This window comes from Rhincodon typus, chromosome 20 (assembly GCF_021869965.1).
Source record: "Rhincodon typus isolate 14 chromosome 20, sRhiTyp1.1, whole genome shotgun sequence".
Lineage (NCBI taxonomy): Eukaryota > Metazoa > Chordata > Chondrichthyes > Orectolobiformes > Rhincodontidae > Rhincodon > Rhincodon typus.
This window is the reverse complement of record NC_063351.1, coordinates 10,010,948-10,030,550: the sequence shown is the minus strand read 5'-3', so window position 1 is coordinate 10,030,550 and position 19,603 is coordinate 10,010,948. Positions and strand designations below refer to the sequence as shown.

Genomic DNA, 19,603 nt, shown 5'->3' with positions numbered 1-19,603 from the left:
AATTAACTGACGTGCATGGACACCTATTCCCAAACTGAGAAACAATAATTTAATAGTCAGAAGAAGGGGCTGGGCAAAGTGGAGAGCTGTTCAATAAAATATTTTTGTTTCTAAGACAATGGGTGTGAAATTTGTTTATGGCAGTCGCATAAAACAGGCTTTCAGCATGATTTTTCAACATGCATGATCTTCTTTCCGCTGAAGTTCACACAATATTTTAAGCTCTTTTTGAAGACACATTTCGTAGTTTTGCTGTCATTTTTGCTTGGTCGATGTGAAGAATCTTGGCAATATTTTCCAAATCAATGTAAAATAAAAACTGGCACAGTGTACTTCAGCTTGCTAATTTGCTACAAGCCTGTCTCAAACTGCTGGCATAGACCAATTTTACCCCCGATATATTTAGCTGCTTCAATCAATTACAGTAGGCAATTGGGTTTGTCAGAATGAGGGCACAGTTTGAAATCAGTGAAATCTACAGACATCTTCAAAAATGGATAAGAACACCATTACATTTAATGGAAAAGAACCAATTTACTTCAGAACCTTACAGAATGAACTTGTTAAGTTTTACTTCAAAATGAATCCCGGGTAGGGCAAGTGTCAGTACTGAGTCTATTACTTATACCTCTATGAACAAGCAAATAATATCTTACCCTCTAACAATCTGTCATGTCTTATGAAAAGTTAGCAATATATTTTGTGAGGCTAATCAACTAAATGATATCCACAGGCAGGCTGTGAAATTGCTCTCATATTTAGGGTCCTCTTTACATTTAACGATTTTACCCATTTCTGCAAAAATCAGAATGTGGATGCTTGTTGAGAGCATTGAGTGAAAATCACACGAATCAAAATGTATGCTTAAGGTGAATAAAATGGAAATCATTGTTACTTTTCCACAGTACCCATAAAAAGTGAATTTTATCATTAGTAGCAATAAAAATTCTAAATCACAGTTTTGTCATTGGTATGTGAAGGTTATTCCAAGGTCCCATCCACAGTTCTTCCTCATCTGATTGTGTCTGATCGCTGTGGGACTCAAATGCCTCCTTAGCACCTTCGCTGTCGACAGCTGATTCTTGGTCATCTGTGCTTTTCCCTCTCTCGTTCTTTGCCTTTACCGTGCTGAGTCTGGACAGGCAGCTGGTAGGCCCCTTGCTGCTGGAGGCCATGGAGCTACTTGATGGTCTTGCATTGAGATTGTCATTGCTGCAAGAAGCTGTCACATTGGCCAATGGATTGTTCAATGGGACCTTTTCTTCCTGTGTTGCTGCCAGTTTGTCTAGTTTCTTAAAATGTTTTCCTACTCTTGCAGGCGAAGCTGCTTTCCCATTGGTCGGAAGGCAACTGCGTCTTGTTCTTACGATTGATCCATTTTGAGCAATGTAGATATTACTATTAATGTTGCTATGGTTATTTGGGTGCTTGATACGAATCCTTTGTGCTTCTGGTGCACTGTCCTCACCAGTTGAGCTGGTTTCATACTCACGATCTACAATCAACTTCACTCGTTTATGGCGAGACCACTGTGTGAGGAGGAATAGAAATATTTTAGAAAGACTTGAGACATTATTCAACTGAAACTTTAAAATATAGTCTGAATTATATATTGGTTTCCTTGGATCAAAACTTGACCATATTGAAGAAGTGTCCTCCTTTATCAAGAACAACATGCATTGACAAGGACAACACTTTGAACGGAACAATGTCACAAAATGCATCAAAGAGGTAATTGGAAAATAGACATGAGGTCAGAGAAAGACAGATTGACAATGACTGATTTGATTCAAGGAGTGAATTTGAAGGTGGATCTTGAAAGAAGTGTGAAGTAGCAAAGGGAAACCTTCAGAGTGTGACCTAAGTTGTTGAAGGTGCACTACCAATGATGAAAGGACGGAGAGAGACAGAGGAAGTCAGGGGTTGAGGAAAGTTGTTGAGTTGACGGACATTGGAAATGCAATTGACTGTAGATGGGGAAAAGGGCACGATAAGAAGGACAGTTTGATGGAAGCAACGTCACCAAAGTTTGATACCATAAGTGAACTTTGGAAAACTTCATGACTTCTAAAAAAGGTAATTTCACACAGCAATCTTAGAAAATCAACCGCATGCATGATGATAGGTATAGGTGTTCTGATAAATTTAAACATGCCAACACAATACAAAAACAAAATGTTGAGTTCAGTGGAAGAAATTAATCATATTGATCAATAAAAACTAAATAAATGCAACAGAAAATTGTTATTCAATACACTGATTCCAGAATAACTGCTCAATCTTAGAGAAGCACCGTATAACCACACAAGCAAAAGTCACAGCAAACATTTACAATCCAATTCTATTACTTTACTGACTAAAAATAAACTCATTGAAAAAACAGCCATGGCAAATATCAAACCCACTCTTAGAAAATGTTTTGAACACCTGTAGTTCCTTTTAAAACGATGTTCCTGATTCTGAAAGATCTTCACTCTCTTCTTGGAGAGCTCCTCCATCACTACTGTTTTCATTATATTCGGAAGCTGTTCCTTTGCTTAAACTTTCACTCCCACTGGATGCATTGACTGTTTTATTATCTCCTGACTCAGAATAACTTAAGCTTTCCATTCGATCAGAAACAGCTGCACTTGTCAGACTATGGTTCACGCTACTTCTGCCACCAATGCTGGCTTGTTCAGTACTCTCGCTGGGACCTGATTGACTGGTATTACTTCCGGTGCTAACATTCTGGTCATCTACCACCTGACTGTTAGTGCTGATACTTCGACTAATACTTTCATAAGTATTTTGTTGACTGGCTGTTGACCTGGATATTGTTCTGTCGGTCACACAACTAGCTTCATCTTCACTGGCCTCACTTTCAACATCTTCATTCTCTGTCTCAGAGATGGTACCTTGGTCTTCATCTGATTCTTCCTCAATGATATCCTCAGATCCACTGGCAAACGTTACTGATGTACTTATACTCGTTCCTCTTGTTGAAAACATTTCACGGGAACTACTGTTACTACTTCTTGTGGCAGATGTCCCTCTGCTCTTAATACTTTCTTGAACTGACAAGCTTGATTTTTCTCCAGGGCTGTTTTCATCTGCCGTTTTCTGACTGACCTCACTATCTGACATCAAACTACTTTCTGTTGCTACTGATATGCCCCTGCTTTCTTGGGACACTGTTTTGGAACTTGTTGCTTGTGTTGATATGCTGGTAGCAGCATCTTCATCAGATTCATCTGATACTTCAGCAAAACTATGTGATGCAGATTCAGTTTGAGATGATGTCCTTGACACAAAATCTTGACTTTCTGTATCAGACAATCTGCTCCGTGAAGTTTGTCCACTTTTAGAACTAGGCTTTTCAGAGGTTTCGCTTTTGGATTCTTTATCAGAACCAGATTCATCCTCTTTACCTTTCTCTGATTCTTCTTCCACTGGTTCAGATTCTGTGACATCTTCTGTTGTATCGGATTCATCATCTTTTTCTTCATCTGAGTCCACAGTACTTTCATTTGTTTCATCTTGATCTAGCGTCACTTTGAGATAGTCTTTATCTTCCATTTCTGAATGTTCAAGACTACTTACTGACAAATCATCTCCAGTCCTTTTAGAAGAATCACTTTTCTTCTGAAGGTCATTACTATCTTCTTCAGAAACATCGCTTTTTTCCTCGTCACTCTCTGCTGTGACACTAATCGAGACTTTTGATTTTTTTTCTTCCTTTTCAGATATGCTACTCGTCTGAGTCTTAGACTCATCTTCTTGTTCACTTACAGCAACTGAAGTCTTACTGACTGAGCTTTCTGATTTTCGCCTGGGATGTAGCTGTTTAGAAAGTTTGATACCCTTCAACATTTTGTCCATTTTCTTTTTCTCTGTTGGCCTATCCATTGTTGACTTCTGAAAATAGCTCCCGTTAATGATCATACTTCCTGAGTCACCATTTTCCACACTATCTTGACTTTCCACATGGTGTGCAGACACAAGTTTAGCATAACTAGAATCCTTGCCACTGCCCTTGACTTTGTGAAGTATCATGGGAAATATTTTCGCTTTCTTCCATCGAGAGTGATATGAGATGGAAGGCTCCACAAGCTGCTCACTGCCTGCCTCTCCTTTTCTGGGATCTGTTGATAATTTACTAATCTGCATCACACTCTTCAGCTTCCGCTTTCCTTCTTCACCGTGAACCCTTCCTGCTGCCTTTTTCTCTGCAACCTCCGTGGTGCCTGCTTGCTCTGGAGCCCCACTTGAACCTAATGCCTCACCCCTTGATGTCCCTGCCTGAGCCTTATCTCCTCCTTCCTGCTTTTTGCCTTTCCTAATAGGACTTTTGCCTTGCTGTGTTCCCTGAAATTATGAAAATGGGACTGGTATTAATCAATTTATGCAGAATCATCATTGACAAACAAAACACTTCATTTTTAGGCATGACATTCATTTCCATTGGTCATAGAAAGGAGGACTTACACTGCTATTACATCTTATATATCCTCATTAATTCCCAATGTTTTTTCTAGCCACTTAATTGCTTTTGAAATGTCATCCCTGTTGTTATGTAGGTAAACATGACTGCCAATTTGCAAAGTCCAATAAATAATCGGCTGTTCCGTTTCATATTGGACGAGAGGTAAATATTGGCTGTAACAGAGGGAAAATTCCTATCTTCATCAAACATATTTATCTCAAATGCAAATGCTTTTAAGGATAGAGAAGACAAAACAAACCCTAATCCAAGTTTTATTCGTTCACAGAATGTGGTGTCACTGGCTAGGCTGGCAATTATTGCCAATCCCTAATTGCCCCTAAGAATATATTGGTGTTCTCCATTCTTTAACCACTGCAGTCCATGAGGTGCAGATACATCCACAGTGCTGTTAGGAAAAAAGTTCCAACATTTCAATCCAGTGACAGCAAAGGAACGGCTGTTGGAAGTCAGGCGGCTGGCTGGAGGGGAATGTTGGTGTTCTCATCTATCTGCTGCCTTTGTCCTTTGGTGGTAGAAGTTATGGGTGTGGACAGCACAGAAACAGAGCCTTCAGTCCAACCAGTCCATGCTGAACATAACCTCTAAACTAACCTATTTCCATCTGCCTGCTCCTGGCCCATATCATGCCAAACCTTCCCTTTTTATGTACTTATCCAAATGTCTATTAAATGTCATAATTATACCCACATCTGCCACTTCCTCAGGAAGTTCATTCCACACGTGACCACTCTCTGTGTAATAATTTGCCCCTCATGTCTTTTTTAAATCTCTCTTCTTTCACTTTAATAATGTGCTCAGTCTTGAAATCCCCCATCCTAGGAAATAGACAACTACCATTAACTCTATCCATACCCCTCATTATTTTAAGAACTTATATAAGGTCACCTCTCAACCTCCTAAGGTCCAGTGAAAGATGTCCCAGCCTAAACAGCCTTTCTTTATAACTCAAACCTTCCATACCTGGCAACATCCTGGTAAATCTCTTCCAAACCCTCTCCAGCTGAATAGAACATAGAACATAGAACATTACAGCGCAGTACAGGCCCTTCGGCCCTCGATGTTGCGCCGACCTGTGAAACCAATCTGAAGCCCATCTAACCTAAACTATTCCATTATCATCCATATGTTTATCCAATGACCATTTAAATGCCCTTAAAGTTGGCGAGTCTACTACTTTTGCAGGCAGGGCATTCCACGCCCTTACTACTCTCTGAGTAAAGAACCTACCTCTGACATCTGTCCTATATCTATCACCCCTCAATTTAAAGCTATGTCCCCTCGTGCTAGCCATCACCATCCGAGGAAAAAGGCTCCCATTGTCCACCCTATCTAATCCTCTGATCATCTTGTATGTCTCTATCAAGTCACCTCTTAACCTTCTTCTCTCTAACGAAAACAGCCTCAAAACCCTCAGCCTTTCCTCATAAGACCTTCCCTCCATACCAGGCAACATCCTGGTAAATCTCCTCTGCACCCTTTCCAATGCTTCCACATCCTTCCTATAATGCGGTGACCAGAACTGTACGCAATACTCCAAGTGTGGCCGCACCAGAGTTTTGTACAGCTGCAACGTGACCTCATGGCTCCGAAACTCAATCCCTCTACCAATAAAACCTAACATACTGTACGCCTTCTTAACAACGCTATCAACCTGGGTGGCAACTTTCAGTGATCTATGCACATGGAATAATCCATCAAAAGAGCTTTGGTGTGTTGATTTGAACTGACATGACTTATTGTCACAAAGCACAGATTGGGTTACCATTGCAGGAATGAGTATATCATTACTGGCAGCAAACATGAACATGTTGAAGAAATTAAAGAGTTAAAAGAAATGCAGTGTAAAACATTTCCTGTAAATGCTTAGTGTTTTTCGCCCACAGGAGGAAAAAGGACAGAGGTCGTGGGTAATGTGTATTAACATGTCAGCCAGTGATGTGCTTCTACCCTTTCATCTCAAATCAGAAATCGCTCAGCTGGTGGGGATAAAACTTCATGACTCTAATGGCTAAAAGAACTTAAAATTTTTTAGCAGCAGAGGGAGAGGCGACAGCGAGGACCAGGGGGCTGCCGGGAATATATTTGGGCAGCGGCTGAACCCGAGACACTAAACGTGTAGTATCTCCCACCCGCCCTCCTCGTCTAACCAAGAAAAAAGGACTCTGTGGTGTGTTGGTAAGGTAAGGTTTTTATACTTTTTCTATTTCTTCTGTATTGTGTAATTGGTTAAAATTTACTTTCTGTTTTTATTTATCTATTAATTGGTTATTTGAAAAGACCATAGCAGAGAAATATTAGAAAGTATTTAACTCATAAATTGATATAAAGTAATAAAGTAATTAACTAAGTAGAGATGGCTGGGCAGGTGATGTGCTGTAGCTGTATAATGTGGGAGCTGGCTGATCCCATTGTGAACGGCAGTGGCCACATCTGCAGCAAGTGTTGGTTGCTGGAAGAACTCCGGCTCAGAGTTGAAGATCTGGAATCTGAGCTTCAAACACTGCGGCACATCCGGGAGGGGGGGAGTTACCTGGACGCTTTGTTTCAGGAGGCAGTCACACCTGGTAGATTAAGTAATTCAAATTCAGTTAGTGATCAGGGACAACAGGGTGTGACTGCAAGTGAGGCAGGTAGGGGGATCCTGAGTTCAAGCATGGAGGAGCCTCAGCTTTTGATCTTATCCAACAGGTACGAGATACTTGCTCCCTGTGTGGATGAGGAAAAGGGCTGCGGGGAGGATGAGCCAGGTCTCCACGGCACCATGGTGCAGAAGACCATTCAAGAGGGGGGAGCAAAAAGACAAGTGGTAGTTATAGGGGATTCTATAGTTAGGGGGATAGATAGTATCCTTTGCAAGCTGGATCGGGAGTCCCACATGGTGTGTTGCCTGCCCGGTGCCAGGGTGCAGGACATCTCTGACCGGCTTGAAAGGATATTGGAGCAGGAGGGGGAGGATCCAGTTGTTGTGGTCCACGTTGGGACTAACAACATAGGCAAGGCTAGGATGGAGGACCTGTTTGGGGATTATCAAGCACTAGAAATGAAATTAAGGAACAGGTCCTCGAGGGTCATAATCTCTGGATTACTGCCCGAGCCACGTGCAAATTGGCTTAGGGATAAGAAAATTAGGGAAGTAAACACGTGGCCAAGGGAGTAGTGTGGGAAAGAGGAGTTCCATTTCATGGGGCATTGGCATCAGTTTTGGAACCGAAGGGATCTGTACCAATGGGACGGTCTCCACCTGAACCGATCTGGAACCAGTGTTCTAGCGAAAAGGATAAATAGGGTGGTCACTAGGACTTTAAACTAGTGAGTTGGGGGGAAGGGAAAGGGAAAACGACAGGGAGTATGATGGTAAATAAAAAGGTAAGCAGCAGGTTAGCATGTATGCAGGAGGGTTTAAGTTCAAGGCAGACTATGAAAGAAGCAAAAAGGAAGGATAACTCAGGAGATATTATTAGAGATGTTGGAAATCATGAGGGTAAGAAAGGTAGCATAAAGGCACTTTACCTGAATGCTCGTAGCATTCGTTACAAGATTGATGAGTTAACGGCACAAATCATCGCGAATGAATATGATTTGGTAGCCATTACGGAGACATGGTTACAGGATGGTCACGACTGGGAGTTAAATATCCAAGGGTACCAGACTATTCGGAAGGACAGACAGGAAGGTAAGGGAGGTGGTATAGCTCTGATGTTCAAGGACGACATCAGGGCGGTGCTGAGAGACGATATAGGTTCTATGGAGAATGAGGTTGAATCCACTTGGGTGGAAATTAGAAATTCTAAGAGGAAAAAGTCACTGATAGGCGTAGTCTATAGGCCACCAAATAATAACATCACATTGGAGCGGGCAATAAACAAAGAAATAACTAATGCCTGTAAAAATGGTACGGCAATTATCATGGGGGATTTTAATCTACGTGTAGATTGGTCGAACCAGCTTGGTCAGGGTAGCCTTGAGTAGGAATTCGTTGAGTGTATCCGTGATAGTTTTCTTCAACAGTATGTAACGGAACCGACGCGGGAGCAAGCTATCCTAGATCTGGTGCTGTGTAATGAGACAGGAATAATTAATGACCTCATAGTTAGGGATCCTCTTGGAAGGAGTGATCACAGTATGGTTGAATTTAGAATACAGATGGAGAGTGTGAAGATAAAATCCAATACCAGGGTCCTATGCTTGAACAAGGGGAACTACAATAGAATGAGGGAGGACTTGGCAAAGTAGACTGGAAACAAAGGTTTTATGGTGGGACAGTTGACGAGCAGTGGAGGACTTTCAAAGCAATTTTTCAAAATGCTCAGCAAAAGTATATTCCAGTGAAAAGGAAGGACTGTAAGAAAAGGGGTAATCTGCTATGGGTGTCTAAAGAAATAAGGGAGGCTATCAAATTGAAAGAGAAGGCATACAAAGTGGCCAAAAACAGCATGAAACTAGAAGATTGGGAAAACTTTAAAGGTCAATAGAAAGCCACAAAAAGAGATATAAAGAAAAGTAAGATAGAACATGAGAAAAAACGAGCACAGAATATAAAGACAGATAGCAAAAGTTTCTATAAATATATAAAACGAAAAAGAGTGGCTAAAGTAAACGTTGGCCCTTTAGAGGATGAGAAGGGGAATTTAGTTATGGGATATGATGAAATGGCCGAGGCATTGAACAGGTATTTTGTATCGGTCTTCACAGTGGAGGACGCTAATAACATGTCAGTAATTGACAAAGAAACGAAGGTCGGTGAGGACCTGGAAACAATCATTATTACGGAAGAGGTAGTGTTGGGCAAGCTAATGGAGCTAAGGATTGATAAGTCTCCTGGCCCTGATGGAATGCATCCCAGGGTACTCAAAGAGATGGTGGGAGAAATAGCAGGTGCACTGGCGGTAATTTTCCAAAATTCACTGGATTCTGGGGCAGTCCCAGCAGATTGGAAAACTGCAAATGTGATGCCATTGTTTAAAAAGGGAAGTAGACAAAAGATGGGGAATTATAGACCGGTTAGTTTAACCTCTGCAGTAGGGAAGATGCTTGAGTCTATTATCAAGGAAGAAATAGCAAGGCATCTTGATAGAAATTGTCCCGTTGGGCAGATGCAGCATGGGTTCATGAAGGGCAGGTCATGCTTGACAAATCTTTTGGAATTCTATGAAGACATTACGAGCAAGGTGGACAATGGGGACCCAGTGGATGTGGTGTACCTAGACTTCCAAAAGGCCTTTGACAAGGTGCCGCACAAGAGGCTACTGCATAAGATAAGGATGCATGGCGTTAAGTGTAAAGTATTAGCATGGATAGAGGATTGGTTGACTAACAGGAAGCAAAGAGTGGGGATAAATGAGTGCTGTTCTAGCTGGCAGTCAGTGACTAGTGGTGTCCCTCAGGGATCGGTGTTGGGACCGCAATTATTTACAATTTATATAGATGATTTGGAGTTGGGGACCACGTGTAGTGTTTGCAGATGACACTAAGATGAGTGGCAGAGCAAAGTGTGCAGAGGACTGTGAAACTTTGCAGAGGAACATAGGTACATTGAGTGAGTGGGCAAAGGTCTGGCAGATGGAATACAATGTAAATAAATGTGAAGTCATACATTTTGGTAGGAGTAATAGTAAAAAGGATTATTACTTGAATGGTAAAAAATTGCAGCATGCTGCTATGCAGAGGGACCTGGGTGTCCTTGTGCATGAACCACAGAAGATAGGTCTGCAGGTACAACAAGTAATTAGGAAGGCAAATGGAATTTTGTCCTTCATTGCTAAAGGGATTGAGATTAAAAGCAGAGAGGTTATGTTGCAGCTATACAAGGTGCTGGTGAGGCCACACCTGGAGTACTGTGTGCAGTTTTGGTCTTCTTACTTGAGAAAGGATGTATTGGCACTGGAGGGCGTGCAAAGGAGGTTCACTAGGTTGGTTCTGGAGTTGATGGGGTTGGCTTATGAGGAGAGATTGAGTAGATTGGGATTATATTCATTGGAATTCAGAAGATTGAGGGGGGATCTTATAGAAACATATAAAATTACGAAGGGAATAGATAAGATAGAAGTGGAGAGGATGTTTCCACTGGCAGGTGAAGCTAGGACAAGAGGGCATAGCCTCAAGATTAGAGGGAGCAGATTTGGGACTGAATTGAGAAGGAACTTATTCACCTAGAGGGTTGTTAATCTATGGAATTCCTTGTCCAGTGAAGTAGTTGACGCCACTTCAGTAAACATTTTTAAAGATAAGGTAGATTTTTTTTGAACAATAAAGGAATTAAGGGATACGGTAAGAACGCGGGTAAGAGGATCTGAGTCCATGAATAGATTAGCCATGATCTTATTGAATGGCGGAGCAGGCTGGAAGGGTCGGACGGCCTACTCCTGCTCCTAGTTCTTATGTTCTTATGTTCTTAATACTGCCTGAGATGCAGAAAGTCAGACAGGAAATAAAATTCCATGGATCCGTAGAATCCCTACAGTGTAGAAACAGGCCCTTTGGCTCAACAAGTCCACACCAACCCTCAGAGCACCCCAACCAGACCCATCCCTCTGTAACCCACCTGATCTACATATCCCTGAACACTATGGGCAATTTAACCTGGCCAATCCACCCAGCCTGCACATCTTTGGATTGTGGGAAGAAACCAGAGCACCCCCATACAGACAAGGGGAGAACGAGCAAACTCCACTCACACAGTTGCCCAAGGGTGGAATTGAACCAAGGCCCCTGGCACTGTGAGGCAGCAGTGCTAACCACTGAGCCACCGTGGCACAAGAATGTGCAAACTCCCACACAGTCACCCAAGGCTGGAGTTGAACCCAGGTCTCTGGCATTGTGAGACAACAATGCTAACCACAGTGCTGCCGTGCCACCCTAACAGGGGATGATCACAGAATCTCTACAGTGTGAAAACAGACCATCGAGTCCACACTGACTCTCCTAAGAGTATCCCACCCAGACCCACCCCCTTACTCTATCCCTAAAACCCTCATACATTTGTGCTTATAGAAGGAAGTACAGAAATAAGGAAAATGTGAGGAAAATAAGCGATTGGTGTTTAAAGTGCAGCAACATGTGGCTGACATCTAGAAAGTTTGCAACAAGCTGTGACGATAAATCGCCTACTTAACTCCAGGATAAATTTATTTTATATTGTTAATGGCAAAACTGGGCAGAATTTCCGGTGAATGGCAATTTCATGCAAACTGCCATTCCAGTCATTTTTGTTTTTATGAAGAAGGGTGCTCCATATTCCTGACAGGGGATTCTGTTCAGTGCTCCATCAGAAAAGTAGAGTGTGCTTCCATTCTGATAGTACCTTTTTTTGGTGTAAGACTGTCAGAGGAAGGTAAACCACTTCCCCACTCAACTACGCATTTTCTGGCATTTAAAATCTTGTCAGCCACTTCGACAACTGATGTCAATGACTAAGTACATAAGGTAAGTGTGATGCTCGGAAGATGAAGTGCCAGATGGGTAAACAGGAATAGGATTCCAGGGCTAGGATGCTAGATGAGGTTGGGGTAAGTTGCCAGGCCAGTAGGCTGCTAGCTGGGTAGGGTTAGGGTGCCAAGGGTGGAATGCCAGATGGGTAGGGGTAGGCTACTGGGTAAGTAGAGTGCCAAGTCAATAGGGGATAGAGTAAGGCACCAAGTTGCCAAGTAAGTAATGCACTGTTTAGGGTAGGTCAGCATAGGTGAGTGAAATGGGATCTGAGGGGCAGGTTGGGTTCGATCTGGCAGGGATGTGTTCGGGTTCTGTTCGGTATGATTATGGAGGAAGGTGGTCAGGTTGGGTCCAGAGGCAGGTGAAGTCATCGAATCCCTTCAGTGTGAAAGCAGGTCATTTGGCTCATTGAGTCCACAGCGACCCTCCGTACAGCATCCCACCCAGACCCACCCCCCTACCCTAACCCTGTAATCCTGCATTTCTCATGGCTAATCCACCTAGCCTGTACACCCCTGGATAATTTTGCATGGCCAATCCACTTAACCAGAACATCTTTGGAATATGGGAGGAAACCCACACAGATATTGGGAGAATGTGCAAATTCTACCTGAGGGTGAAATTGAACTTGGGTCTCTGGCATTTTGAGGCAGCCAGGCTAACTACTGAGACATCTGGGTCAGATTGAATACTTCTGAGCAGGAAGGGGATGTTAGAACACCCCTGATTGGCCCACAGCTTCTGGCAACCCAGGATGCCAGTGTCAAGGCCTGTATTAGGTTGAGAAATATGCCGATGCTCACCTGTCAGCTCTCAGCGAGCTGATTGGCACTTGGTTGCATTACCTCGGTGATGGGGATGGTTGTTTAGTCAATGCCTAACACGTATACTCTCAAAAAGGAAAAAAGTACTGAGCCCACGGTGTCTGGTGTGTGTACCATCCACTAGATGTGAACAAAGAACAACACAGCACAGGAACAGGCCCTTCAGCCCTCCAAGCCTGTACCAACACATTTTGCCCTTCCATACTAAAACTGTCTTCACTTACAGGTTCCATATCCCTCTATTCCCTTTCTATTCATGTATTTGTCCAAGTGTTTCTTGGATGCTGCTATTGTGGCTGCGTCCACCACCTCCTCTGGCTGCACATTCCATGCCCTTACCAACCTTTGTGTGAAAAACTTGCCTCTCACATCTCCTTTAAACTTCCCCCTCACACCTTGAACCTGTGTCCCCTAGTAATTGACCCCTCCGTCCTGGGAAAAAGCCTCATAGTTTCCACTCTATCCATGCCATTCATAATCTTATAAACTTCTATCAGGTCACCCCTCAACCTCCCGCTTTCCAGTGAAAACAAACCCAGTCTATCCAACCTTTCTTCATAGCTACAATCTCCCATACCAGGCAACATCCTGATAAACCTTTTCTGTACCATCTCCAAAACATCCACATCCTTCTGGTAGTGTGGTGACCAGAACAGTACACAATATTCCAAGTGTGGCCTAACTCAATTTTATAAAGCTGCAGCATAACTTGTTTATCCTTATACTCAATGCCCTTTCCAATGAAGGCAAGCATACCATAAGCGTTTTTTACTATATTATCTACCTGGGCTGCCACCTTCAGTGAGTGATCTGTGGACCTGCACACCCAGATCCCTCTGCATATCAATACTCGTAAGGGTTCTGCCATTCACTGTATAATTTCCACCTGTACTTGACTTTCCAAAATGCATCATCTCACATTTGTCAGGATGAAACTCCATCTGCCATTTTTCTGCCCATGCCTCCAACTGATCTATATCCTGCCGTATCCTTTGACAATCTTCCTCACTGTCCATAACTCCACTAATCTTTGTATCATCTGCAAACTTACTAATTAGACCAGCTACGTTTTCCTCCAAATCATTTATGTAGACTACGAATAGCAGAGGTCCCAGCATTGATCCCTATGGATCACCACTAGATACAACCCTCCTTTGCAAAAATCAAATGTACTGCAGCACTTCTCCAAGGCTCTTTTAAAAGTACCTTCCAAACCCAAAAGCTCTACTAACAAGGGTCACAGCCCAAGGGCTAGGCCATTTAGGATTGAGATGAGGAGAAATTTCTTCACCTAGAGACTGGCAAGTTTGTGGAATTCTCTGCTACAGAAAGCAGTTGAGGCCAAAACATTGAATGTTTTCAAGAAGGAGTTAGATATAGTTCTTAGGGCTAAAGGGATAAAAGGGTTTGGGAGAAAGCAGGAACAGCAGGCTGAGATGGGTGATCAGCCATGTTCATATTGAATGGCGCGGCAGTCTCAACAGCTGAATGGCCTACTCCAGCTCCTACATTTCAGATATTTTGTAAGAAATGATCAGTATTAAAATTTGTGTTCTACTTTAATGCTGAAAACAGTGTGAATGTATTCTATCTTGCTATGTTTATTGCCTAGAAGAACAAAGGTTCCTGGAAACACTATCACCTGCAAATTTCCCATCAACTTTGAGAGTTGGAACTATATCATTGCGTCTTCATGGTTGCTCTATCAAACTCCTGGTCCTTCCTCCCTAACAGCACTATGGGTGTACCTACACCAGATGAATGGCAGCAGTTCAGGAAAGCAGCAACTCGGGATGGGGAACAAATACTGGCTTTGTCAGGGAAGCTCATATCTGATGAGAAAATTAGACAATGGAAGCTAGTCTCCTTGTATAAGGCCATTCGTGATCCAGATAGTATTTCACAACAATCCAGAAACTTCCACAACCCTTTCATGGTGCCAGACTGCAGATTGCTTGAATTGATTCTGTTTTGTAACTTTTCAAAATGGGATATTAATTCCCCCGAATTCTTAATCTTAATCTAAACCAATTTGACCTAGATGCTGAGTTGGCTCGAAAGGTTTCAGGGATTTATCAGATTCTTTTACTCCTATTTTATCCACCAATAAGATGAATTAAAATAAGTGAACTACACTTTGGATATTTTGTAAGAGATGATCAGAATTAAAATTCATGTTCTACTTTAATGCTGAAAACACTATGAATGTATATGTCAATAACGTATGGAAAATACCAACTCCTACATCATACTTTATGACAAAAAAATTCTACTCTTCTTATTTTGAGCTATATAGTAAAACAAACCTTTGATGCCATCTCTTTCAAAATATTTTATATTTCCCAGTTCAAAATATTTTATTCCATGAAAATTAGTATGTAAAAATCTAAATGAAAGACGGATCTTCTGCGTATAACTACCTCGGCATCTGCATTTGATCCCTGTGGGCTGTAATAATAGCCACCATCATCTTCCATGACCACCTCTCCATAGTCATCATACATTCCAGAGGGAGAGATTAATCTTCGGCGACTGCCGTACTGCGGGACCTCATACCTAGAATTAGGGTCAGAAATCGATGCATTACTACCTCTTGTTTTAGACAAAAAAAATTCCACGAGATATTTAAACTCTCTTTCCAGTCAGCTCACTTATCAACAAAAGTTGGCAGATGCAATCAATCTAACTCTGCGAAGGTTACAGCTTATTTAAGTTTGGAACGGTTGCCTATGCTCACAGCAAAACTACTTTCACAAAACTTACTGCAAACTCAAAGTTCCTTTTTCACGTGAGATGCATCATTGCTCAAGAAGTAAAAGTGCACAATTAAAGATCACATCATCTAACTTGCATTTTTGTACAACTTCTGAATAAAATATTGTAAAGCATGCCTGTAGTAGGATCCAATAACCAATTTCCACCATGTTAATGTTTAGCAGTAAAGATTTCATAACATAACATAAAATATAGGAATACAGCAGTATAACTAAATATTTTGTAATCTTAGATAAGATTGAGCATATTTAAGTCGTCTTTAATTTTTGTAGAGAACAACAATAGCTGATATTAATAAAAAGGAATAGTAACAAATAATATGATACGCCAAACTATATTTAAATGGTCTAATTGTTCTAGAAAGTCATCCCTCAGTATTAATTGACATGGTGTTTGCAGATGTTCATCAAAGTGTCTTGGTTAAATAAGCCAAAGCCAAATTCAACGATTTTCCCAGTTTTATTTTTTGACAGGACTCAACCTCAGGTACATAAATCACAACTAAATTGTGGCAATGTTTCACTTATGAATATTTTAACTTTTAATTCCTGTATGATATGTTATTTAAACTTTACCAGTTATATCAAGTTGAATCAAATAAATCATTGGGCTTAACCTTATGTTTTTTGGCTAAGGCTGAGTGGTGTGAAGTTTTTGGTAGGGTTTGTTTCACTGTGATGCCAAGCAAGTTCTCTCGTCCAATCTTGCCAAACTTGCCTCATTAATTACCAACCACACCCCATGGTATCTCTCACATTCGATTTCTGCTCCATCTTTCCTTCCTAGAACAACTGACCACTCCACCAGCATCCTTTGCATTTGCAACACATTTAAAAGCCCGTTGTGGAGCTGGTCAAACTTCAGCCCAAAGCTGCCCTGCACAATTGCTGACATTTGCCCTGGACATGGCAGACAGGGAAATTTATGCTTGTTTTGTGGGAGGGGATCTGCAGTCCCTGTTGGACAAGGTTGTTATTCAGGCAGGACTTCCTCTTCCTCCAGGATCTGTAGGGCAGGCCATAACACCAGACTATACCAACTTGGTCTGAGGTTGCCATTAGGTTAAAACAGTTTCAGCTGTCTGGAGGGTTGTCCACCACTGTAGGAAGAAGGTCAATCTCCTTCTCCACTGCGCCAGTGTAAGGTCCATGACCTTCTCTCTGATACTTCACAACCATTCCATCTCTGGTACTGTAGCCATCTCCAACCAAGGCTCATCTCCACCACTCTCTCTGTTGCCTGCAACTATTTTCCATTTGCTGCCACCCATCCCAACCCCCGACACTACTAACCCTGCCTGCCCTCTGTGCTGCCTATTCACTCCCTCGGGACACCTCCCCACTTGCAGCCACAGCAATAGCTGTGCTGCCCATTTTCATCTCCCCAGTAGCTGCCTCTCTTTCATTCTGGGAGGGAAGCAGCCTGGAATTGGGCAGAAGACTCAAAGCAGCTGGTGGGCTGCCCCACATTTGGGAGAGGATCCTGACTCTGATTGCACCAAGCAGGGCCTGGACTGGTATCGGAGGCTACACTTGACTTGACTGAGGACTCCTGACAGCCGTGGGAGAATCCCAGCTTTGTGTCTTTGCTAAACAGCATGGCAACATAACAGTAATGTGATCCTGGTGTTGCTGGCTGAGGGGACAAAGTGACAAAAAGGCAAAACAAGGTAATGCAAGGAGGAATGCTGTGAGCATGCAGGCAGGGTGCTACGATAGCAAGTGAACTTGCTAGGGATACAACCTGGTCCAGTTTATGGGCTGGGTGCATGTCCCTGGGAGCCCAGTGTCCTCGCTGCAACATATTGTCAGTGCAGCCTGGGTCACAGCATTGAAGTGCAGAAGGTACCTGTAAATGGGCTGGTGATGTATCATACGTGTTATTGGAGGCTGGCCCATGTCAGATGCCAATGTCCTTGGATGTGGGATGTGAATGGCTGGTATTCATGTAGAATGCCCAGAGATGCTGGCACTCCGTGCCCAATATTGAGTTCATTTAGAGCCAGCAGCGAGCTGAATCAGCAAGTTTCCCGCAGTTGCTTCCATGAAAAGTTTACTGATCCCTAGCTTCTTTGGCAAGCTTGGTAAGATGGGAATCTGAATGTTAATGAGGCACGTTGTGGTGTTATACAAATGGTTAACCAGCAACAATGACTGTCAACTGGCATCTCACTGCTGCCTGGAATCAATCTCGTCACAATGCTTGTGAAAATTTTGTACGATGGACAGAGAGGACCTCCCCACACTAGTCGCCCCATTCCACCACAAATCAGACATCCATAAGATTCTGATATGACATTCAACTATTAGATTTTAACATTTTTTGGGTCTAGTACAGCGCTAACAAAGACTGTTTAAAATGGTTCCTTTGTTCACAAAATGCTCCAAAGAGATTCTATACTGTCACATAAGGCATCCAGTTCATCTGTGCCAGCTCACAAGGACAAGCTCATACAAGTTCTGGAATCATTGCTAAATGGAAGGCAGTTAAGGTAGAAATTCATTGCAGACAGTCACACAGACGAGGCAATATTAGGTACGCTGCCTGTTATGTCCAGTATCAGATATTTAGTTCCGCTGCTGTTAATTTAATTAGACATCAAGTGCTGTGAACAACAGGCAACCGAACCAATATCATCCTATCACAGCTCGACATGAATTTCTATCCCATTGACTTTAAGCTATACGAATGCTGTTATGACTTGTCGGCTCTAAAAAGGGGTATAATACTAAATTCATCTGACCAGTTGACATTAGTCTCAGGCATTAATATTGACTGCAAATTTATATTCAGAATGCAGTTACTGCTGAATTCCTATGGTCTACTAAACTGCTTTTAATTCTCAGATAATTCAAACTGTTTGATGTATGGTCTCTCAGAGAGCCACATGTAACCTTCATTAACTCATGCATAAATTTAGTACAATTGATGAAGAATGAAGGTAAAGGGATATGAATTAATTTGGTTTCCTTGATCTCAAGGTATTGATTCCAATGTCGTTACAACATAATTTTGTTTGTAAAATACTGCCTGTATATCTCTGTTTCAGATAGCTTCAGTTTGCTTAGAATGTAACTATCTCTACTGTTCACGATTACTATTCCAAACATCTTAGGTACTGAAATTTCACCTCAGAAATTAAGGTCTGAGAAAGTCTCTTGAAGGTTAGGACAACACTGAATCATTTGCTGATCTGATGCAATCTTATTTATGAGTGGATAATTGCAAACCTTGAATAAAATTGCTTCAGTATCTCAAATCATTACTGCTAACCTTGTACATGATTAGCCCATTAATCCATGTAGCATCATTATTTCTTTTTTCATCCTTGCACATTATGTTTCTTCTCATTATTAGTGCAGGTTAGCCATGTTAAAATGAAAGTCAACATAAATGGAACTTTTGTGATAGGTGTAATATTCACAGGCCAGGCATGGGGGTTGGATTGCCCATGGTTGTGATCTGTTGGTATGGGCAAGGATGGTTACTGAATTCTTCCTGAGCAGTAATCAGTCCTCTAAATGTATAATTCAGGTATCAAGTGGTTCAATTTGCCCTTATTTAGTCACTATGAAATAGAGAAGTCCATTGTGTGCTGCAACAGGGAAAATCAATAAAGACAGGTCTACACATACTGTACAGCAGCCCATGCATTTATTAGCAGTCATAGATGGTCACTGATCTCAATCCTAATTGTTATGTGAATTTACAAAGTGCAGTTATCGAACATTGACTGAAGGTTTTCAACAGCCTGATGCCTTTCTCTTGGTAAGGTCAACAAGAAGGTTCATTTTGGATGTCCACATGATTCGATTTTCATGCACATCTTAACATTGATGTGAATTTCACTCAAACATAACGCATGCAAATATGTAAGTAGAGGTCCTAAGGCACTTGTACAGCCCTGACTACAATTATAGCTATTTTTAATAAACTTGTTCAGCTGTGTTGTGACGCATCTCTGGAGCAGGTGGTGTTTGAACCTGGGCTTCCTGGCTCAGAGATAGGGGCTACCACTGCACCAAGAGAGACCACAGAATTTTTTCTGGATTTGATATTCACCATCTGCTATGGTGAGATTCAAACCCCA

General features: G+C 42.0%; 1 protein-coding gene across 1 annotated transcript in view; it reads right to left on the bottom strand.

Moving 5' to 3' along the window:
- Positions 1-621: 621 nt before the first annotated feature.
- The window catches only part of pcdh15b (protocadherin-related 15b), a 606,743-nt gene continuing 587,761 nt past the window's right edge, over positions 622-19,603 (bottom strand). Inside the window, exons 40-41 of the mRNA XM_048609162.1 lie at positions 15,159-15,294; positions 622-1,529 (exon numbers count right to left, since the gene is read on the bottom strand). Coding sequence (XP_048465119.1) covers positions 954-1,529; positions 15,159-15,294 — 712 coding nt within the window. The 3' untranslated portion in view covers positions 622-953. The remainder of the gene's footprint in view (positions 1,530-15,158; positions 15,295-19,603) is intronic.